The sequence below is a fragment of the Caretta caretta genome, chromosome 3, assembly GCF_965140235.1.
Source record: "Caretta caretta isolate rCarCar2 chromosome 3, rCarCar1.hap1, whole genome shotgun sequence".
Lineage (NCBI taxonomy): Eukaryota > Metazoa > Chordata > Testudines > Cheloniidae > Caretta > Caretta caretta.
The window spans coordinates 18,009,081-18,033,037 of record NC_134208.1 but is presented as its reverse complement, the minus strand read 5'-3'; the positions used below and the strand labels follow the sequence as shown (position 1 = coordinate 18,033,037).

General features: G+C 43.1%; 1 protein-coding gene across 2 annotated transcripts in view; it reads left to right on the top strand.

The window, feature by feature from the left end:
- The window catches only part of EVA1A (eva-1 homolog A, regulator of programmed cell death), a 312,742-nt gene that overhangs the window by 127,726 nt on the left and 161,059 nt on the right, over positions 1–23,957 (top strand). For both annotated transcript variants that reach the window (XM_075126379.1, XM_075126380.1), the window contains exon 4: positions 5,824–5,976. In XM_075126379.1, the coding sequence (XP_074982480.1) occupies positions 5,824–5,976 (153 nt within the window). The remainder of the gene's footprint in view (positions 1–5,823; positions 5,977–23,957) is intronic.

Sequence of the window (23,957 nt, the reverse complement as noted above, 5' to 3'; positions counted from 1 at the left end):
ATCCCATTAAAGACATCCTTGTTATCTAGGTCTCATCTCTGCAAGCCTTTTACTCATGTGAGAGTGAGGGTCTGCAGAAGTGAGCCATAGTCTGGAGCAGGCACTTGGCCTCATCAGGCAGTACGCAGGGCAGAGAAGTGAATAATAGAGCACTTCAGGTGGGAGTGAGAGAACTATTCGAGGATGATAGAGAGAGAGAGAGCAATCACTCTGAACGGATGTCTTTTGGCATGAATGAAGAGTGAATCAGAAAAGTGTTGGGATACAGGTTTGGCACTGGACAATTGGCAGTATTGCCAGCTACAGTGGTTAAAAATCATGAGTCATGTCCCAAAAATCATGAGATTTGTTTTAAAATAAGGAGATTTTTTTAAAGGGTTTTTTAGTGTGTGTGTGTGTGTGTTTTAATTTGCCTTCTGGTTTTTGAACCTTTTAAGAGTGCAGGTGGTTTTGAGTTTTCAAGCTTTTTTTCTGCAAACATGAGGGTTAGAAACTTGCTTTCATATTTTAGATAAAAGCCGAGATTCGCACCTAAATCACATGCATCCAGGAGCTGGGGCTTTATGAAACACCAAATATTGTGAGACTCACGATGAAACTGCGAGTGTTGGCAACACAGTGTTTGTTCCAACTCTAGATTTTGTCACAAGAATCCATTTAAGGAAATGATGTGTAAAATTGTTCAGATAGTCCTGTTTAAAATGGATTTCTAAAATGTTAGAGTGGATTAAAAAGTGGACTTTTTTGAGGTAATAATTATCATATTGTAACAGGGTGCTCCCAACGCCCCCCTGGGTTCAGCCTCCTGGCCCTGCTCCCCAATGAGTTAGATCCACTGCAAGCTGGTGCAACATCCGTGCTCTTTATTCCTGTGTCCGGTCCCCACCACCAAGCTCCAATTATTTACAGGTTTGGCCTAGCACAGGCCTCAGTGACAACAGGGTAGCAGGCTCCTTCTGAACCTATTCTCCCTTTCTGGTCTCCAAACCCTCTCTCAGGCTTACTTCCTCCCAAGCTTTTAGCCCCTGTTAACGAGGCTGGCAGGTGTGGCAGGTTTCCAGGCCAGGCCTACCTAGTGGCCCAGCCCCAACCCATTTCCTCTGATTGGGGCTGGAGTGGCAGGAGCTGATTAGGGTTTCCCCTGCAGCACCCTACCACCACATAAACACAGCGTTTATAAAATTAAAAGTACTGGGCCCAATTTTCCCCTGATTTATGCCCTAGGCAACTCAAGTGACTACAGAATAAATCAGAACTGGATTAGGTTGATTAACTACGAATCATTCCTCTTCCTAACATCCTTGTGAACAGGGTAAGTATGGTTACCATGATTTTGCATATTTTTCAGATGGGGAAACTAAAGGACAGAGTTCAGTTTACACACACAAGTTTTATATCCATTTATTTAAAATGGAGTTACTCCTGATTTACATCAGCGTATGAGAGGGGAAAAGATAGGGCCAATGAGTCAGTCAAAGAGCTGGGATTGGAATTTATTTGTCCCCGGCTCCAAGTGTTAAATTTAGACCTCATCTCACAATATAGTGTCTACATTTCAATACCATTCTCTTTTTTTCACCCTTTAGATCACTCTATAGCTTTGTTTGTCTGACAGTAAAGTCCAGCCCAGCACATCTGAGCCTGGCTTTGAAAATGAAAGGTAACAGTTAATTTGCAACGCTGCCAGCCTTTTCAAAGCAGACTCTAAAAAGACAACTGCTTTAGTCTAATGAAAGTGACAAGCGGGAAAGTCTCCTTTTAAATGCTGCAAATTGGATGGGTGCATCACAAGGATAATTTAAAAGGAATCTGGCAGGATCATCTATAAAGAACAATCTTTCCACTTGTCAGAAGAGTTTCAAACCTCTAGAAATTACAGGTGCATTAGTTTGCAGGATGCCTTTTGAAACTGGCAACATTTTTGATCTAAAAGTAACTCTATTGTCTTATTAGATGTAATGTTTAGACTTTTAGGGAATAGCTACACTGCAATTAAAAACTCGCCGCTGGCCTGTGCCAGCTGACAGGCTTGTGGAATTCGGATAAAGGGGCTGTCTAGTTGCGATGTCGATGTTTGGGCTCAGGCTGGTGCCTGGGCTGTAGGACCCGGAGAGGTGGGAGGGTCCCAGAGCCCCTTAGCCCAAGCCCTGCAAGCTCGAGTCAGGTGGCATGGGTCAGCCATGGGTAGGGTAGACCTACAGAGAGATGACTTTCTGAACTGATAACTACTTACAGCCAGCCATCAGGTTAGCACACTTGAGTATTTAAATCTCCACTCAGTGCAGTAAATAAAAAAAAAAAAGAAAAATTGAATAAAAAAAATTTCTGATTTTTTCATTGTGTATTTCAGTGTTTGTGAAATATGCTGTCTTATTTACAATCTAGGGTGGTGGGTGGAACCCACCAGAACAACAAAAAGCCCACCTCTTAGACGAGGGGTTCTCAAGCTGGGGGTTGGGACCCCTCAGGGGGTCGCAAAGTTATTACGTGGGGGGCCTCGAGCTGTCAGCCTCCACCCCAAGCCCTGCTTTGCATCCAGCATTTATAATGTTAAATATATAAGAAATTATTTTTAATTTATAAGGGGAAGGTCGCACTCAGAGGCTAGATATGTGAAAGGGGTCACCAGTACAAAAGTTTGAGAACCACTGTCTTAGACCTAGACCTCTACATTTAATGGATTGTGGAATGAAAAACAGGGACGTAAGTGCAGGTCACAGGCTCAAAACAAGGGATCCAGTGGGGGACATATAGCGCTTGGACAATGCCCACTGCCTCAAGGAGGAGTTCAGGGAGTCAGTGGATGCCTCCCAGAGGAACTGTTACTGGATGCATGCTGGCCTATTAAATCTTGAATTGATGGGCAGAGCCAACTGAAGGCCACCTTTCAGATAAGGGTGGGGCTACAGGATTGAGGATTTAGCTGAGTCTGGAGGAAAACAAATGAATAGACTGGAATGGGATGAAGATCCTAGGTACAAAATGAGGGAACCCAAAGCCCTGAGCAGAGTACCCTGGACAATGTCCACAGCTCCCGAGGGAGTTCAAGGAATTGATGGATGCAGACAAACTCAGGTCAGCACCTATCAGGGTGATTTGAATTCTAGGAGGCAGTGGGTGGAACCCACCACACTAAAGGACCTCCCCCTCCGGTGAGGACACAAGACTCAGAGAACAAGTCATTAGTTGGGATGAAAAAATGCTAAAATACAAATGGAAGCACAGGTCAAAGATTTACAAGAAGGGTTGCAGATGGGGGGCCACCAGGCAGAGAACTCAAGACAGTGCCCAAGCGGAGAGACCATGAAACTTGAAGCTACATCAGTGGGGCCTCCCTTGGGCACTGATTGGAGGAACACCAAGACTTCTGATTGGTCAGGACTTCCTATTTAAACACAAAGAGTGGCACATAGAAAGATGCGAAGAGAACTAAATAAATGTGCAGCTTGTTTAAATGACATGGTGAGGCTGGCAGGGGTAACGATGGTGAAGTAACAGGAAGTAGTAGAAAGGTATAAGCTACAAGGTAGGGACAGTTTATTCTGTAGGGTGGGATGAGGTGGAATGAAATTGAGCAAAGGAAAATTTAGGCTGAAGAGAAGTCACCAAAGGATGAAAGCAATTAAAATCTGGAGTAGCATCTTGCAAGAAGTCTTATTAATTCAGTCATTTGAAACTGGATAAGACAATGTTCTTGAGAAGCTTCTGTAGGAAATAATCCTGCAGTGACAAGGAGATGGGAAAGGTCACCTACTCAGTTGTTTCCATTTCTAACTTCTCTGTGTCTGTGATCTGAATGCTTTATAACTTTGGGATGAATATGGATTTCTGATGCCGTGTCTTCTTGGCTCTTTGAACTGTAAAATAGGCTCAGCAAATATACACCCCAAGGATTGCTCTCAATGCTCCCCCATATGGTCATTTGTTGTTGTTTTTAAAGCAATAATGTTACATATGTTTTTCAAGTAAGTCATTTTTAAAAATAGTTTCAGGCTAAATATATCTCTGGAATTAAGACCCGCCCATCACACACTGCAAGTGCTAGATCTATACGAGAGCTTTCAGCACTGAAATCTTACTGAGACCATTAACGTTAACTTTTAATCTTCCCAATCACAATCACTCATAGAATTATTGGCCATATGTGGAAATGTCCACTTTCCATTGATCCCTTCTGAGTAATTTGCTACAGTCCAATGAATTAACATCCTTGTACACATTGTCTAATTACAGGAAATCTTGTTGGTTACTCGACTATTTGCAAGGGCCAATTTTTCCGTTAGAAATGTTTATTGCTACTTTTCCTCAATTGTTCAAGCTATGTTACAATCACCTTGTATAAAGATCTTTGAACTGTGTCTAGAAAAGCATGCAGCTGTTTCCTCCCCTTCCCAGTCTCTCTCTCTAGTTATATTTGATCCAGTGTCTCTGAAAACACACCAGCAATAAAAGGGTATATTATCCTTAGCAAATATCTTAATCATTGCAAATCTCAGTTGCCCTACAAATGACTGCGCGGGGGATTAGAGTCAAGTAAGCCATTTGCTGAATATCACTGCCACCTTTCCCCTGCCACTTAAGCACATGTAATTTTTCAGGGGGAAACCTGAAACTCGCCAGTACGGATGCTTGCATTCAGACTGAGTTGTACACATACTGTAACAGTCTGCGTAGGTTTAGGGCCAGATTGTGACTGGTCCCTGAGCAGGTGCATGAGAGAGAGAGAGAAAACATAAGGCACATTCATCCCCATCCACCCATGCAGCCTGTGCTAGTCTAGTCCTTTCCTATATTTATATGAAGCCATTGTGGCCACTTACTGGTAGTGTGACCTTTGGCATGTCACTTCGCCTCTCCATACCTCTGCCCTCTCCACCCCCCATCCATGTCTATTTAGACTGTAGGCTCCTCAGGACAGGGACTGTCGCTTACAAAGCGTTTGTAGAGTGCCTAACAGGATGGGGCCTAGTCTAAGTTGTGGCCTCTGCATGGTCCAGTCAGACAGCTAATATAATAAAGAGAAGTTCAGGCCACATGGTCTCCTGTGAGCAAACTTCCCTAGTCTCTGTTTGATCCATGCAAAGTCAGGGTTTGTTCTGCCAGCATCAGCTCTGAAAGAGCAGGACGACGTCCTGTGACGTCCGGCTGTCTGTCTGAAATCAGATTTGAGAGCAGCTTTGTGTATCTGTTCATATGACAGGCAAGAGCAACTCCCAGAATGAATCAAGCTTAGCACAGCTCCTAGTGACTCACTAAGGGACGGCTCCTGTTCAGCTCCAGCGGAGCTCCTGTTGCCTGCTGACCACAGTGCGTCCCGTTCACATTCTAGCCACATTAAGGGGCGGGGTGTCCATGTGAGGGCTGACAGATGGCCTTGTGGTTAAGGAACAGGAGACCTGGCTTCTTTCCTTGTCCCTGCCACAGGCTTTCTGCCTGGTCACAGACAAGCCATTTAACCTCTGAGAGTCAATTTCCTTATCCGTCAAACGGGGATACTGCTCACCTAAGGTACCTCTCACAGGTGTGGCGAGGCTGTTAATTAATGTTTGTAAATGCTTTGATTAATTCCTGGTGGAAGGGGCTATACTAAATGCAGATTATCATCTTCATTATCATAGCAAATATAGTCATTGGGTGGGGATCCTTCTGATCTCTAAGTCCATGCCAATCTCTGGGCACCAACCAGCAGACCCCACTATATCTGCCAACCTACGCTTGAGGGGGAAGGAATCTCTTCCTGGTTGGCTTACTTTTTTCCCCCTGCTCGCTCTCTGTACATTGCTGTGGATCAGCTGAATAACGAGACGTTCTGTTTCTTTCCAGACGAGTACAAGAGTAAAGTAGCCTGTGAAGATGACAAGCTGAGACTGAGCTGTAAGAAAAACACGGTCATAGCCATTTACTCTGCTACTTTTGGAAGAACTCAAGGAGGCAGCCTGGAATGCCCCTACCAGAACTTAGGGATGCCTACGATAGGTAAGGAGGGTAATGGGCTGTACACAGGGTGCAATGCTCCATGCTGGTGATTGATCATTTCATTAGTATTAGTGTGACCTTGCTCATTGTTGGGAAAAGTGAGAGAATTGCCTAGTGGGGTTAGCTCCAGGTTTGTAAACCCACCTCATCTCCACCCCTGGCTAGAATGCTGTCCCCACTAACCACTTCTCCACCAGGTACGTCACTCTCCTCTTTCTGTCATCCTGTTTGGTGCCCTTTGATTTGCATGGGCAATGGCACTAATTGCCCTGCCAGAAATAGGCCACAGCTGAGCATGGATTTCTATGCTAACATGCCAGATTTCTTTTAAAAAAAAATGTGGCCCCATAACTATGGCCTGATTGTGCCAACTTCATTCATGTTGGTAAGTGCGTACTCATGTGAACAGACCCACCGATTTCTTTTTGCTCCACAGTGGAGGTCACATAGATCCTGGAATCTGTTGAGCCTGCAGGGGAATTTCAGGGGTAGGAAATAGAACTGGTCAGAACATGAGGGATTTTTATTTTAACCCAATGAAAAATTTTGGTGGTTTTGTTTTGTTTGGTTTTTTTTGTGTGTGGAAAAAATGAAAACCAAAATATTTTGGTTCAGAAATGCTGCTGTGCAGCCTCATGAGTAGAGCCCTGTGTACATCATGATTTTTTTTTTTAAAGAAAATTTGTAACTGTAAATAGCAAAGTATTGAATTTTATGGTATTGATATGGAATGAATTTTGCAAGTAAATATAGTCAATTTCAAGGATGGAATGAATTTTACAAGTAACATTTAGTCAATTTCGACTAATATTATTTATAAAATTCATGCTGTCCTTAAAACTGACGAGGTAAAATAACTTTTTGTAGACATTTTCCTTTAAAAATAGTTTAAAAAATCACGTTGTTGTTTAAAAAATTGTTGGCATTTTCTTGATTTCTGTGCTGTCTGTGAAATTGTGAGTTATACAGGACCTCATGCTCCAACTCTCTTCTGTGGGCATGGGCTCCCTGGGCAGACTTTCTCTCCGGTGATGACCACAGTCTCCCCTCTTGGTGAGAGGAGGCCATGCATCATGGCAATCACGTGGCTACAATGCATCCTGGGCTATGTAGTATGGCTGAGGAGCCTGGCCAACAGAGGAAAATCGGAGAATGAGCCATCTGAACTACAACTTCTTAGAGGCAGCGCAGTGACATTTGAGAATGAAAAACCATTTTATTTTTTTGCCCCAAAAATATTTTGGCTTTTGGGCATGTAGGTGATCAATGAAAAATCAATTTTTTGTGTGTGGAAAGCGGATACTTTTTTGCAAAAACACCCCCATGTTCAGTTGAAAACCTACATTTCTGTCAAAAACAGTTGTGACAGAAAATTTTTGAGCAGCCAAGACTAGGAAGGTAGTTGGGATGGAGAAGAGGGAGGGGGAGTCTTGTTAGTAGGTGACTGGTGTGTTGGAGGTCATAGAGGAGGGGAGATTTGGGCACCATCATTAATGTGCTCTAATGACACAAGGTGAGAAGCTATCAGGGACTTTTCCTGGGGAGGGATGTAATGGAAGGTATTGCAGAGTCTTTTTGGGGACAGAGTTATGTTAGCATGGAGTCAAGACACTGCCAGAAGAAACAAATTGTGGATGTCGAGCTCACCAGAGAAGGACCCATATCCTCCATAATGGAGGTCAACTTCTTGGAGCCCTTTGGTATGTTTGTCATGTGCTCTATCCTGCATATTAAAAGGGAGCCAGTGGAGAGAGCTTGGGAGTACCAAATACAGGGTTGTTAGCTTAGACCAGGACATGGTGGTCTAGATAATGCTTGGTCCTGCCTTGAGTGCAGGGGATTGGACTAGATGACCTCTCGAGGTCCTATGATTCTATGAGTCACACAGAATTTTGGTTTGCACTGTGAATAGGTTTTTTTTTTTCCCAGGATTGTCCCATGCTTGTTCTTTACTAGCTTTTTAACTCAACTTGAACTGTATTCTAGCTCAAGGAGGTTCCTAGCATCCATAACTTGGCCAGATGAATCATGTTAGAAACTAGTTGACTGAAGTTATGTTTAAAGAAAGTTGAGATATGGTTCCCAGTTCAGTTTGAACCCCAGTGTAGACCAGTCACAAACGCAAATGTGTGTGTATGTTATATATATTTTATCTCCATATATATGCATGTACGCGTATCGTTTATGTATATCTGAGACAAGAACACATCTGAACTCTTTAGGTTCAGTGAAGCTTCATTAGCCAAGCTATCATGTTGCTGTGGTGCAGATTTTTGTCAAGTTTAGCAGACTAAATATTTGAGTCTACTCATTGAGTGTCTCATTCAATATTCTCTTTCCTTCATTATGCCCTGAACCATGTATACACTGCAGATGAGTGTATTAGCAACAGATGTCACAGACCGCCCGGGGGCTAAGACTAGCCAGAGTTTGTATTTAAAGTTGTGATTTTGTTTTGTTTTTTTTATAAAGAAGAAAGTTAAAATGTGGTGGTGGGGGGGAATCCTCAAAGAAAGCTGCTAAATTGCACCATGTTACAGTCGATTTATGGTACCTTTAAGTAGCTTCTTTTCTCCCAGGCAATCTACAGTTGCATACGTTCATATGCTAAACATCCATAAATTTAAAAAACATACAAAATCCCTCTGTTCTCTAGCCAATGTGAAATGAGTTCGATGCTCTTGGTCTAGTAGGGTTGCCAGGCGTCCGGTTTTCGACCGGAATGCCTGGTTGAAAAGGGATGGTGGCTCGGCCGTTAAAAGACTGGTCATTGGCGCAGCAGGGCTAAGGCAGGCTTCCTGCCTGCCCTGGCTCTGCGCAGCTTCTGGAAGAGGCCAGCATGTCCCTGCGGCCCCTAGGCATAGGGGCCAGGGAGGCTCTGTGTGCTGCCCCCACCCTGAGCGCTGGCTCCACAGCTCCCACTGGCCATGATTCCCAGCCAATGGGAGCTGTGGGGGTGCTGCCTGTGGGTGCGAGCACCACTCAGAGTCCCCTGGCTGCACCTCCGCCTAGGGGCTGGACATGCTGGCTGCTTCTGGGAGCAGCACGGAGTCAGGGCAGGCAGGGAACCAGTCTTAGCCCCGTTGTGCCACTGACCAGGAGCAACCTGAGGTAAGTGCCACCTGCCAGAGCCTGCACCCTAACCCCTTGCCGCAGGGCAGAACCCCCTCCTGCACCCTAACTCCCTCATCTGTTCTGGCAACGCGTGCAAAAATGGACACATCCTGGTGGCACAATATTGGAGTCAAGATCAGCTGTGCGAATGTCACCGCATTTTACCCTTACTTGGGCGCTGAATGGGAGCGACAAAGGGCCACATTCTACTCTCAGTGGCATTGGAGTTAATGGGATTGGTTGCATTTCTGTAGTTGAGAGCAGAATTTGTCCCATTACAGGCAAGGATGGAAGGAGCCAGAGGAGGTAGAGCACACCTGTAACTGTGTGATAATAAACTGTGGAAGATGATGGCAAGGCTATTGGAATCCATTGGCTGTCATACTGTCCAAAGTCATTGATGTGGTGTTTTCCAAACCAGCCTTTAGCTCTTTTAAGTGAGGTGCGTATTGTAATGATTCCCTGATCCTCTGAGAATACTGTCTGATTTTTAGACTCTGGGGCACGATCAGCTAATTTAGAGAGGAAGATCCACCCTGCAGCTTTGGCTTGTCAATTAAATTTAATTACAAAAGATGTTGTACTATAGAACAATGTGATGGGCACGGTAGAAATGCCTACATAGTTAGATAGTTACAGTCTGACATAGTGGAAAGAGCACTGGCCTGCAATGCAGAAGATCTGGGTTCTTTCCGTGGCTTCTCCTCTAGCCTGCTGGGTGACTTTGGGCAAATCATGTAACGTGTGTGCCTCAGTTTCCCAATCTGTAAAATGGGGTTAATGATACTGACCTCCTTTGTAAAAACACATTGAGCTCTATGGATGAAAGTGCTTTATAGGAGCCAGACATGCTCACGAAAGCTTATGCTCAGATAAATCTGTTAGTCTCTAAGGTGCCACAAGTCCTCCTTTTCTTTTGGCGGATACAGACTAACATGGCTGCTACTTTGAAACCAGGCATTATAGTGCTACGCTGGAAACAGACTGGTGGCTATAGACTGGAACAATTCTAAAAGTGACTGCTTGACTGAGGGCCATTTTACTGAAGCTAAAGTCTGTATATCTGGAATTGCTCGGGGCTAAAATAATGGTACAAAAATATGTTTTGTCTTGTTACAAGTTGGGCCTGCCAAAGGTGAAATCTCAGCTTTCGCCAGACTTTGAGGAGGTGGGGTTTCTCCTGGGGAACATTTAACTGCTAGAGGGGAGAGGAAATCTTTCTGTGACAGAGGAGGCACTGTAGGTGGCTGCCTAGAGGTGCCGGACAATGAAGGGACTGAGACGCAATGTGCTGTACACCTGGAAGTACCATGATCTCATGGTTGCTGAGAGGAACGAGGTGAGAACCCCCCTCCTGACATTTTGGAGTGTTTCGGGGTGTGTGTGAAGGGAGAAGGCTATGGATTCATGTACACCTCTCGTTTTGATGTTCCCCTATGCTCCAGGAAATAGAGGCTATGTCTACATTTGAGCTGAGAGGTGTGATCCCCAGCTGGTAGAGAAGTCCTCAGGCTAGCTCAGGCAGAGCTCTCGTGTTAAAAATATCCGTGTAGTCAGGGTAGCTCAGGCAGTGTCTCGGGCTCGCAACCCGAGCATGTACCTCCTGGATCCCCTGGGAATGTACTCCCGCAGCTAGCCCGAGCCGCTGCCTATGCTAATCCAGCTACATTGCTATTCTTTGCAGGCTAGCACTACTTGAGCTAGTGCAGATACGTCTACGTGAGCTGGGAATCACACCTCCCAGCTCAAATGCAGACGTACCCTGTGTGTGTGTGTGTGGCTGGGGAGGGGTGGCTGGGTAGGTAAAGGTAGGCAGGTGCTCCTTCAACCCCCTGTAGCCCCCACACTTCAGGAGCGTGCATTTGAACCTGCAGAGTGTGTTCTGCGGTGGCTGGTTGACCTGGTCAGCAGTGACTAATGAGACTGCTGGTGCTACGCTTAGTCTTTCCCTGTCGCGACTGGGCAGCCTGTCCTGAATTCCTTTCATCTGTTTTCTCTCTGAAGCCCCTAGGGGAGGTGACTCAGATGACGGTGGAAGTGGAGGTGAATTGTAGCAGTGGTTACAACTCCTGCACTTGCTCCAAATGCGCAGAGCACAGGGACAACCAATGTAAAACACATTCCCAGCCCAAATCAATGAAAAGCACATGTACTCTGTCTTTGCTGCCAAAGCCGAATATTGCCAAAGTCGCTGCTAGGAATAATATACGGAGTGCACAGATAAGTTTTCAGCACTGGGGGAGGGGGTTATGTGCCCAATTCCCATCAATAATCACAGGAGCTATGTGCATAGCTCCCCAAGCCTGCTTTGGAGAATGTACTCCCACCATGAGTCTGCCTAGCACTGCAGGCAGCTATGTTCCTCCAGAAGTAGATTAAAATGTCATGATTTGTAAATCAAGGCTTTCACTAAGCTCTGCAGTTTTTCACAATCATGCCGTATGTAGCTATTGTGTGACAGCCTTTGATTCCAAATGTCAGGGGTGAACTGACTTTACAAATAAACTATATGCTTCAGACACCAGGGAGACCTCCATTCCCCCTTCGCTACAGTCTGGCTACACTCTGAAAATGCAAAAAAACCTAATATTCTGGGGTGTGTTAGGTAACTGTCATGCACTGCTCAACATTGGTGAGGCCTCAGCTAGAGTACAGTGTCCAATTGTGGGCACCAAAGTCTAGAAAAAATGTGGAAAAATTGGAGAGAGTCTAGAGGACAGCAACAAAAATAATAAAAGGTTTAGAAACACTGGGCATATTTAGTCTTGAGAAAAGAAGATGAGGGGGGAACTTGATAACATATTTGAAGACTCAGGGCTGTTCTAAAGAGGAGGTGATCCGTTGTTCTTCATGTCCACTGAAGGTAGGAAAGAAATAATGGGCTTAATATGCAGCAAGGAAGATTTAGGTTAGCACGTTTTTCCTAATATCTAACTATAAGGATAGTTAAGCTCTGGAATAGGCTTCCAAGGGAGGCTGTGAAATCTCTGTTGGAGTTTTTTAAGAACAGGTTGGACAAACACCAGTCAGGGACAGTCTAGGTTTACTTGGTCCTGCCTCAGTGCAGAGGGCTGAATTGAGAACTTCTTGAGGTCCCTTTCATCCCTACATTTCTATGATTCTGTGATTGCTTCCAGTGTTGTTGTAGCCGTGTTGGTCCCAGGATATTAGAGAAAGAGAAGGTGAGTGAGGTAATACCTTTTATTGGGCTAACATCCGGTGGTGAAAGAGACAAGCTGTCAGGCCTGAAGAAGAGCTCTGGGTACATAAAAAGCTTGTCTCTTTCACCAACAAAAGTTGGTCCAGTAAAAGATATTACCTCATCCACCTGGTCTCCCTTCTGATTCTGTGATAATTTATCAATTTTGAATTTCATGGCACTAAGGGTTTGCATAAGGCCGGAGGGATTGGGTTGTTAGCAGAGAAGACTCTTCATGGGGAATAGACTAGACACTGGTCAAAACTGAAGTGATTTTTATTCAGCCACTGTGAGTTGTGGGTAAGCAAAGAACATTGCATTTGTTTTTAAGATGAAAAAATGGCATATTTCACTCAGTTTAGGCCAAACATGGAAACTTAGAGCCATAAAAGAGAATTTTAAAGAAAGTTACAGGCATGTAAAAACAAGGGATGTTATGGGGAGGAAGGATGGCCTAGTGGATAAGGCTCTGGAGTCCAGTTCCTGGCTCTGCCACAACCTTTCTGTGTAGCTGTGGGCAAGTCAGTTCAAGCCCATCTGAAAAATGGGCATCATCTCAACTGCACTTGGGCATTGTGCGGATAAAATCCATTAACGATCGTGAAATGTTCGAATATGATAGTGGCTATGTAAGGCTGTGTAAGAACCTAGATGAAGGGGAGTCTGAACTTAACTATCCTACTGTAAAACTATAATATAAATAGCACCTACATAGTACTTTCAACCTTCTAAAGTAAAAGATAAATAAAACACTTGTGGTTCCACCACTCGTGTGTAATATGGGAGTCCCACAGTCATGCTTGATAAACCTGTATACCAAACCACAACATGTAGATATCCTCTCTGTCTCACCTATCTATAACTTTGCTTAGCTTAGGAGAGAAAGATGAGAGTAATAAGTTTGTACCCTAGGGCAGTGATTCTCCACCTCTCTCATCCCATGATCTCCTGTTACAACACACAAAGCTTCATAATCCCCACCACAGTCTAACCCTAAAAAAAGGCAAGATGGTCGTGCCTCTGTGAAACCTGTTTGGGACCCAGAAGTTAAGAATTCATGCTATAGGGAAATGTACCTTTAAGAACAGAGGCTCATGCAGAAATGGGAAAACTCTGCAAAATGGCTGGCCCCCAGCCTGAGTGCCTTGGTAACTCTTAAAAGACCTTGTAGGAATTTGACCTTATTTGTAATTATTTTAATAAAGCTCCAAGCTTGCATTGTCGCTGCACATGCTTCTTGCAAAGAACACTGCAGGGCTGGGGGAAGGAATGGTTAGATGGCCCATTTACATCCCAAAACTTCAGCGACATATCAGTGATGTGGATCCTTCGCCACTTTATCCACGTTTTTGTGGTCTTGGTCTGAATCTGTTCACATGACTCATGTAGATTAGGGGAAGCTAATTCAAGAATTTGACTTTCTCTACTCATATCCAAGTACAGGTTAATTATTGAATCGGGGAGGAACTTGGAACAGAATGTACAACAGTTACCCTTTGACGTTCACCCTTTTATGGTTTAATGTACTAATAATACTAGCTGATCACTCTCAATAGATCCTAAGAGTTTACACAATGAATCGTTTTGTTGCTGACAGGTGTCCATGGGGTAAAATGTACCTTCAGTGCTGCTCTATTTATTATACACATCACCTATGAAATTCAGATGTTCAAACAGGACGATAATAGCATATATGTGTAGCACATGTATACATGCATCTTCAAAGCATGTTACAAACATTAACCCTCACAACCCATCTGTATGATTTGTATGTTTTATTATTTCCATTTCAGAGATGAGGAAATGGAGGCAGAGAGGTTAAGGCCCTGAACTAGCAAAGCACTTAATCACATGCTTAACTTTAAGCAGGGGAGCAATACTGCTGACTTCATTGGGAGTAGTTATATTTTTAAACTTAAGCATGTACATCCCACTCTCTTGGGTTGGGGTCTAACACCCAGATTGGTTTCAATGGACGTTAAGTGTCTTTGAGGATTTCGGCCTAAAGATTTGTCTGGTATCACCGAGAGTTAGTGTCAGAGTGAGGACTAGAACTCAGGAGGTCCTAGCGCCCATGCTTATGGTCAGACCATGGAATGCTGGGGCAGACACAAGGAAAAACTGTCATTCATTCCAGGGTGGGATGTTACTATCATTTCCTACAAAAGGCTGCATTTAGCTGAGAAATGAAATGACCCTTGTGACCAAATGTACAAATTCTCATGAATGTCTGAATGGGAGCATTTGCAGAGAGAAAATGGATGAAGTCGCACAGCTTGAGGCAGTTCATACAGTGGATGACTCCATCTCTTATCAGCTCCAATGACATAGGAACAGGGCAGTGAATTCTGAAGAGGACTCTTTGCGTTCACTGCAAATTCCCTAGCTTTTGTCATTTCAATGCAGGACTCAGAAGGTAATTTCAGTTTGTACTTAATTTCCTTTTCTTGGTGTGAACGTGTTTGTGAGTTCAACCAGAGCCATCATGGTGCATCACGTAAATACCTCTTATATTATTTACCTAATACATCTCGTGGTTCCTTTACCAAGACTAGACTGTAGTGTACACATGTATTTAATATGTGCAGTGTAAAATTTTGTCTCATAACAAATTAGGAATTCAAAATATTCCTATGAGCCAAATTCTCATTTACATTAAAGTGCCTTTATACTATCATGGCAATATAAAAAAGTCATAAATTGGACATATCTTTTTGTCTTCCTTGCACAGTGATTTATGCTTCCAGATAGATGTAAAGAGGCCTTATTGTAAATGTGAATCTGGTCCTATGCATTTAACTTACATTTAATGGAGCAACTATTGTATGTAAGTATAGCTAATTTATTAAGAACATGTTTTTGGACCCTGAACTGTAAATATCTAATTAAAAACACAAGTATGCAGGTATGCAAGGTAAATGTCAGTTGGGGTTTAATTCATATACAATACTTTATTAAATCTAAATGAAATCCTTATCAGGATGCTAATTTAAATTGGGGCAAAAGGCTGCTTTCAGAAAACTTTTCAACACTGCATAATTCACGTGTTTTTCTTTTTCTTTTAAAAACAGCGTAAGTAACTAAAATATCTTAAAAAATCAAAATTATTATTGGATTACATACCCTCATGTAAATATGATTTTATCTAGCAAATAGTTTTTTTTTGCCATGTGTCAGGGCTGATTCCCCACTCTGGCAGTATGAGTGCAGAAGGTGGGGGCCCACAAGGATTCTAAAAATTAATACTGGCCACTCCAGGCTTGTATTAAACTGCCAAGGTTACAACTTCTCTCTGACCTTGGATGGGTAGATGTTGTCACCACCGAAATGCAAAAGAACCCACACCCTTTTGAGAACCCAGGGAGGCATACTTGGGAATTCCTTCCTGTGGAGCACCCTGAAGCCCTTTCACCCCCCCTCCCCTGGTCCGGGGAGCAGCTGAGAAACAAACAAAGGAAATCAGCTGTTGCCACCAGCTAATTAAACATGTGCACAAACCTCTTAGGGACACAAAAATCCAATCCTGTCCTTAAAAAAGGTAAATTTTATTAAAAACAAAAAGAAAGAAAATACACCTGGAACTTTTTGCTAGATTAAAAAACAAAACAAAAACAAAAAAAAAAACACAATTACAAAAATTAAGCCTTAGGATAGCTCTCTTGAGGTTCAGCTTAAAGGTTACAAGCAAAACAAAAGCACCTGGGGTTAGCAAAGAGGAGCCCACAAGCCAATCAGAAATAAAAGAAGTAACCCTAATCGCATCTTCCTAGACATTCCCTGATTTACTTGCATATCTGGGGTTTCAGATAAGCAATTCCTAGTATAATTTGATGGTTTTTCATACCTGGCTTAAAGCTTCCTACAGTATAGTTCAGCCCTGTTCCTGCTCTGTGTCTCCTCTCTCCGGAGAACAACAACAGACAGACAAAGGGAAAGTTTTTTCCCCAATTTTAAAAAGTTCTAGCCCTCCCATTGGCTCTTTGGTCAGGTGCCTACTCCCTTCTTTTTACCTATGGGCTTTTTTTAACCCTTTACAGGTAAAGCAAGTAGAGAACAGCTACCAAGAGGGATTTTATAGATAACTGACTGGTTGGGTGTCCATAAAAGGAAAAAGAAAAGGAGTACTTGTGGCACCTTAGAGACTAACCAATTTATTTGAGCATAAGCTTTTGTGAGCTATGAAGCGAGCTGTAGCTCACAAAAGCTTATGCTCAAATAAATTGGTTAGTCTCTAAGGTGCCACAAGTACTCCTTTTCTTTTTGAGAATACAGACTAACACGGCTGTTACTCTGAAACCTGTCATAAAAGGAAGCTACCCCCCCTTCATTTATCACACCATGCCAATGGTCTTTTTTGTTATGTTGAAAAAATACTAAAATATTTTCCTTCTGGGCATTTGGGATCATTTGAAAGTCAAGAGCCTGCTAGTGCAATTTTTTACAGCCTTGTTATAATCCCCAGAAGAAAATGGTTCATAATGGAAATGCTGATACAACTTTAATTTTAGTGGCACGAGCAGGTTGTGCTATAATATACAATATACCATTTGAAGAAATAAAAGGGGCATTTGTTGCAGCTTTTAGTGGGGTTGAGTTGTTTGTTTGATTTTGTAAAAGGCACCCATCTCCTTAGCACTTGATATTAGTTAAAAACAATATAAAATAGATTTAAAAATGAAAGGCCAGATTCTGATCTCACCGATCTTGCACTAGTGTAAATTGGTAATAACTCAATTGAATTCCATGGACTTACTCGGGATTTACACACATGTAACTGGGTTCGGAATCCATACACTCTGCTGCAAAAATAGTTCAGATGTCAGTCAAGAACTTGACCAAACAGAAGGTTTACCGTGAACCCCTGAAGCTTGAGAAACCTAGATACTGGGGAACCTTCACGGGGTGCAGTTCTTGGAGTGTTTAACTCCAGATGCCCTCAGCAAGAAGTGACTTGCTAAGTTGTATTGATCACTGTGGGTAGGAGGGAGAGAGGTAATCTGTCAGATAAATAGGTCCCAGACAATTTGGAGCCTTTGGTCCCAACTCAGCAAAGATATAAACAAGTGTTTAAGTATATCTGTATTCAGCAAATCGCTTAAGCACATGCTGAATAGGGATGGACTGATGAATTTTGGACCCTTATATAGTGCTATATACATTGAGCAGCAAGATCATTGTCTTGTTACAGCGGCTAGGCAATCAGCTAATGATGTCACTGATTCTACCTTTTAGTTTGATGCCCTGTAGCTCACAACTAGCCACCTGATCAGAAATTCCTGGTTCTATAAGACTTCTTAGAGCCAAGGGGCAGGTTGTTTTCAGATTCCAAATATAGTCCCCAAGCCTGCAAAAACTTACATGTGCTTAACTTTACAGATTGCGAGTAAGTCTTTGCAAGACTTAGGTCTCCAGTACACTTTTTTTTTTTTATATGAATTAGGTCTCAAGACATACAAGCAAAAAAGGATTTCAGGTTACATTTAATCAAACAAATCTGAATTTAAATATAGTGTCAGTAATCTAGCCTGCAATTGATTCTTTTCTGACACATTTGTAGATGTAAGCAAAATTTTCTTTAAAGGCCACTTTCTCATTTTTGGCTGATTGTGCTCAAGTTTCCTAAATTTCATGACGTGTACGATGAGTAATTCTCTCCCTTTTAATCACATTTACTTTTCAGCAACAGCTGGCCTTAGTAGCACACTTTTTCAACTCTGAGATATAGATTTCTTACTGTAATTACCTCCCAACTGTGTTCAGTAACTGTATAAATATTAAATGTTAAGTGCAGTTGCACTCAACACAAAGATTCCCTTGCTATCATGCATCTTACATCAACATTTCACTTTTGTTAATGCCAACAGTTCCGCACAACCAAATGCACTATCAAGAATAGTCACTTTTTCCCACTCAGACATGGAAGTGATTTTTCTGAAATGCTTTTCATTAACAGTCTGTGTCAGCCATTGCCAGAATTAGTCTCTCTTACTCACTGCTTTAAGGAGTGGGAATTTTTTTGCAGGCTTTACCAGGTCTCAGGAGGGGATTTCTATTGTTCTGGTTTCTGCAGCGACAACATCTTAATTGGTTTGTGTCTCTGGAATCTTTTCACTGTCTCCTGGTCTTCCCTTCTCTGCCCTCTGCACTTTTTGATCCCTTCTCATTAGGTATATGCTTTTGTTTTGTTAACCGTTGGTCTTCAGGAATCTCAGTGATGCAGGATTATTTGTGGCTTGGCTTTTTCACTCTTACTTGCAGTTTTAATGGCTTTATAAACTGCTACAAGGAAGAGACACCCAGGGTATTTCTTATATGTATTTCTGTTGCACTCACTACTGTGGCATTTGGGCACCACTATATTTGTAGAGCTATGGCTATATACAAACTAGCTCCCCATTATTATTATTTGTATTACCGTAGCGCCTCAGATCCCTGGTCATGGATCAGGTCCCCACTGTGCTAATTGCTGTAAAAACACTGAAGAAAAAGATAGGACCTGCCCCAAGGAGCTTACAATCTAAGCATAAGACAAGAGAGAGCGGATGGATAAAGACAGGTTTCAGAGTAACAGCCGTGTTAGTCTGTATTCGCAAAAAGGAGTACTTGTGGCACCTTAGAGACTAACCAATTTATTTGAGCATAAGCTTTCGTGAGCTACCAGCTCACGAAAGCTTATGCTCACATAAATTGGTTAGTCTCTAAGGTGCCACAAGTATTCCTTTTCTTTTTGCGGATGGATAAAGACAGACAGATGGGGGAACATGTGGAGATAATAGTGATCAGCATGATAGGCTGTAATAGGCTCCAGTCTGCTAGCAGAAAATTTAAAGTGATAGAAATTAAATTCCTTTATTAATTTGTCTTTTAGGCTACACCTACACTGTACATCTCTTGCGGCAGTGTATGGGGCGTGTGCAGCTATTCATTGCAGTGAAAATCAGGCTGCATCCATGCTATAGTGTGTTGCTACATGGATAGGCGCCGACTCCGTGGGTGCTGTGGGGCTGGAGCATCCACAAAGGGAAAAATGGTGGGTGCTGACCTGTATCAGTGCCTGCCGGCAGGCCCCACAGATCAGCGCCTCCCCCTCGCTCTCCGCGCCTTCTGCCTGCCGCGATCAGCTGTTTTGCGACACACAGGAGGCTCTGGGGGTCGGGGGGGAGGGCGGAGGAGCGAGGATGTGGCGTGCTCAGGGGAGGGGGTGGAACTGGGCAGGAAGAGGCAGGGTGGGAGTGGAGTGGGAGTGGGAAGGGGGTGGGGCCTTAGGGGAAGGGGTGGAGTGGGAGCAGGGCCTGGGGCAGATCGAGGGGTCAAGCACTCTCCGGCACTTTGGAAAGTCAGCAGCTGTGGCTACATGTGTATCTCCAGAGCTGTCTGAGCCTTTCCCTGCTGCCTCCCACTGGCCAGAACCTTTCCCTGCTGCCAGAGTCCTTCACTGGGGTGCAGACAGACTCCTGCAGAAGGGAGCTGCTGGCTAGCTGCAGTGAACTGGTGAAACATTTCCCCACTGCAGGGAAGGATTCCTGCAGCAGGGAGGCCGCAGGACACTGCGCTGCTAAAAACAGCAGTATAGACAAGGAGGCACGTCTTTGCAAATAGAGAACTCTGTAGGGTACATACCCGGGTCCATATCCACAGGATTCAGGGGTGTCTTTATTCACCAAAGCAATACCTCACCATTTACACTGCTATTTATATCCCTGCTGTGGGGCATGTAGTGTATGTTCTCTACATGCTACTGAAAGGAGTGTGCAGTGTAGATGTACCCTTACATTGACTTTTAAAGACACGTGCACACTTTAGCTATGTCTTTATACAGTGGGGAAGTAGAAAACATCAGAGATTTGGTGTGTTTACTAGAAGAGATGTGACCAGTGCCGTATGAAGTCATTTTACAAGTTATCATGCCAGCGAAGTCTGCAGCTGTAGCAGGGACCATAAGTAACACTAAGCTTTCTTGGTTTATTTGAACTTTTTATTAAAGCAAAGTTTCAATCAAACATGACCATAGAACATCGTACATTACTTATTCAGGATCAGGTTAATATTTAAAAAGTTTTTTGCGGGAGTTAAACACTGTGTCAGTAACAACTAAAGCAGAATCTTAAAAGAATATGAGGAACTAACAGGGAGTGGGAGATGAACTCCCTTCCCTTTCGTAACATCTTCTCAGAGAGAGAGGCAGTTTTGAGTCACTGGTGAGTAAAATGTGAAGGCAGTAAAAATTACTCCACTCCAGTAGCAAGGTTCAAATCACTTTTCCGCTTCAAATCTTTCTCTCTCTCATTGAAGTTTGCTTTTCTCATTTTGGCAGACTTCAGAGCATATAACCACAATGCTGATTCAGACCTCTCCCAACCTTCTTTGCAGGAACCAGATTTCTTTCCTTGTATTCATCTGACCTCTGACTGCTCCTATCCTACATCCTTGCCTCCCCCTCATGTCCCTAACCATGTATCTTTAAAAATACTCAGGGCATTCGCAAAACCTCAATCTTGGTGAATGTTCTGTGCTGGAGAGAAATCTCTTTCTCAGCCCTGTAGTATGCTTTCCACTAGAGATATGTCACTTGTTAACTGGACATCTCTGAAGGGAATATGCCTCTTACATATTTCCTTCCATGTTCACCTCAGAGACAGGAAGCAGAACTAGGAATTTACTGTAGGTTATGATTCTGGATAGAGGCACATTCTTGATTCGTGTACAACAATAAGGCATAAAATCATATTATTTATTAGACGTCTCCACTCAGTTTCCAGTTCCCAATTCCTCACTCTAACATATCCCTTTGGAAGAGAGGGACTTATGCAGTATTGCTCCTTTTTGAGGCCTTTAATTATAATTAATCAATAGATCCTCCTGACAAGTTAAACTCTGGGGTTACTCTTGGTTTTGCAGGATATAGCGCAAATGCAATCTGCAGTTAAGCGTGGGAAAAGAACAATAAATCTTTAAAAGGAAAATGAAATGAGTACTTTGCTTGCTGTGCTGAACACACAGTTCAGAGAACATCCCGTTACAGATGGGTGGGGATTGTTTCTAGAGCTTTTATTTATTTATTTATTTATTTATTTATTTAACAACTCAGAGATTCTGTGTGATTCATGTATCAGACAAAGGCATGTTGGACCAATTTACAGCAGGGCCTATGAAGATTTGTGATGCACCTATGAAGGAACAATTATTGCATTGGATCCTGAGTAGGTCCCTACCAAATTCACGGCCCATTTTGGTCAATTTCACGGTCATAAGACTTTTAAAATAGCCAATTTCATGATTTCAGCTATTTAAGTCTGAAATTTCAGGATGTTGTAATTGTAGGGGTCCTGATCCAAGAAGGAGTTGGGGCAGGGGTTTCACAAGGTTATTGCGGGGGGGTGTGTGTGTGTTGCGGGACTGCTACCCTTACTTCTGCGCACTGCTGGAGGCGCTGCTGCCTTCGGAGCTGGGCAGCTGGAGGGCGGCAGCTGCTGGCCGGGAGCCCAGCTCTGAAGGCAGAGCCACCGCCAGCAGCAGTAGCGTGGAAGTAAGGACGGCATGGTACGGTATTGCCACCTTTAATTCTGTGCTACAGCCTGCAGAGCTGGGTGCCTGGCCAACAGCCGCCGCTTTTCGGTCATCCAGTTCTGAAGGCAGCACAGAAGTAAGGGTGGCAATACTGTGCCCACCCTAAAATAACATTGTGACACCCCTGCAGCTCCCTTTTGGTTCAGGACCCCCAATTTAAGAAACGCTGGTCTCCCCTGTGAGATCTCTGTAGTATAGAGTTAAAAGCATACAAAAGACCAGATTTCACGATCCATGACGTTTTTTCATGGCCGAGAATTTGGTAGGGCCCTAATCATGAGCAGCGAAACGTTTCTGCACACACTCCACAATGTTCCCATGCTTATGTGCTATAGTGATTTTTTTTTTAAAAGGGAAATTTTCAAAATAAGTTAGATGGAAAAAATAATCCCTCACCTAGATTATTAACGCTGGGGGGGAGAAAACAACCGCCCACTTTCCACCATTAATGCTGTATCTTTGCTTTTTTTGCATTAGACTCCATTTAGGTAGTGAAATTAGAATAGTAAATTTAATTCATGGAGGATGGGAGAGATCCCAGAGGACTGGAAGAAGGTGCTATATTTGCCCATGTATAAAAAGGGGAATAAAGACAACCCATGAAATTATAGACCAGTCATCTTAACTTCAGTACCCAGAAAGATAATGGAGCAAATAATCAAACAATTCATATGTAAGCACCTAGAAGATAAGGTGATAAGTAACAGTCAGTATGGATTTGTCAAGAACCAATCATGTCAAACCACCTAATATCCTTCTTTGGCAGAGTAACAAGCCTTGTGGATGGGGAGGGGAGCAGTAGATTTGATATATCTGGACTTTAGTAAGGCTTTTGATACTGTCTCACATGACCTTCTTATAAATATACTGGAGAAATACAGCCTTGACAAACCTACTATAAGATAGGTGCACAACAGGTTGGAAAACCATACTTAGAGAGTAGTGATCAATGGTTCACAAGCGAACTGAAAGGGCATATTGAGTGGGGTCCTGAAGGGATCTATCCTGGGTCCAGTTCTATTCTAGATCTTCATAAATGATTTGGGTAATGGCATAGAGAGAATACTTATGAAGTTTGCAGATGATACCAAACTGGGAGGACAGGATTAGCATTCAAAGTGATCTGGCAAACTGGAGAAATGGTCTGATGTAAATAGGATTAAATTCAATAAGGACAAATGCAGAATACTACACTTAGGAAGGAATAATCAGTTGTACTCATACAAAATGAAAATTGACTGCCTGGGAAGGAGTGCTGCAGAAATGGCTCTGGGTTATAGTGGATCACAAACTAAATATGAGTCAACAAAGTAACACTGTTGCAAAAAAGTGAACATCCTTCTGGGATATATTAGCAGGAATGTTGTAAGCAAGACATGAAAAGTAATTCTTCCACTCTGCTCAGCACTAATAAGGCCTTAACTGGAGTATTGTGTTCAGTTCTGGGCACCACATTTGGGAAAGATGTGGCCAAACTGGAGAAAGTCCAGAGAAGAGCAGCAAAAATGATTAAAGGTCTAGAAAACATGACCTATGAGGGAAGACTGAAAAAATTGGGTTTGTTTAGTCTGGAAAAGAGAAGACTGAGAGGGGACATGATAACAGTTTTCAAGTACATAAAAGGTTGTTACAAGAAGGAGGGAGAAAAATTGTTAACTGCTGAGGATAGGACAAGAAGCAATGGGCTTACATTGCAGCAAGGTCGGTTTAGGTTGGACATTAGGAAAAAATTCCCAACTGTCAGGGTGATAAGCACTGGAATAAATTGCCTAGGGAGGCTGTGGAATCTCCATCATTGGAGATTTTTTAAGAGCAGGTAAGACAAACACCTGTCAGGAATGGTCTAGATAATATAGTCCTGCCATGAGTGTAGGGGACTGAACTGGATGACCTCTTGAGATCCCTTCCAGTCCTATGATTCTGTGTCTTCACCTAGCACGCTGTGGAATTCAGTGCCATGGGATTCTGTGAAGGCAAAAGTATAAATGAGTTGAATTAGATAAGTTCATGGAGTTTAGGTCCACAAATGTGTATTAGCAAAGATGGTCAAGGAGCTGATCCCATGCTTCAGGTGTCCCTAAACCTCAAACTGCCATAAGCT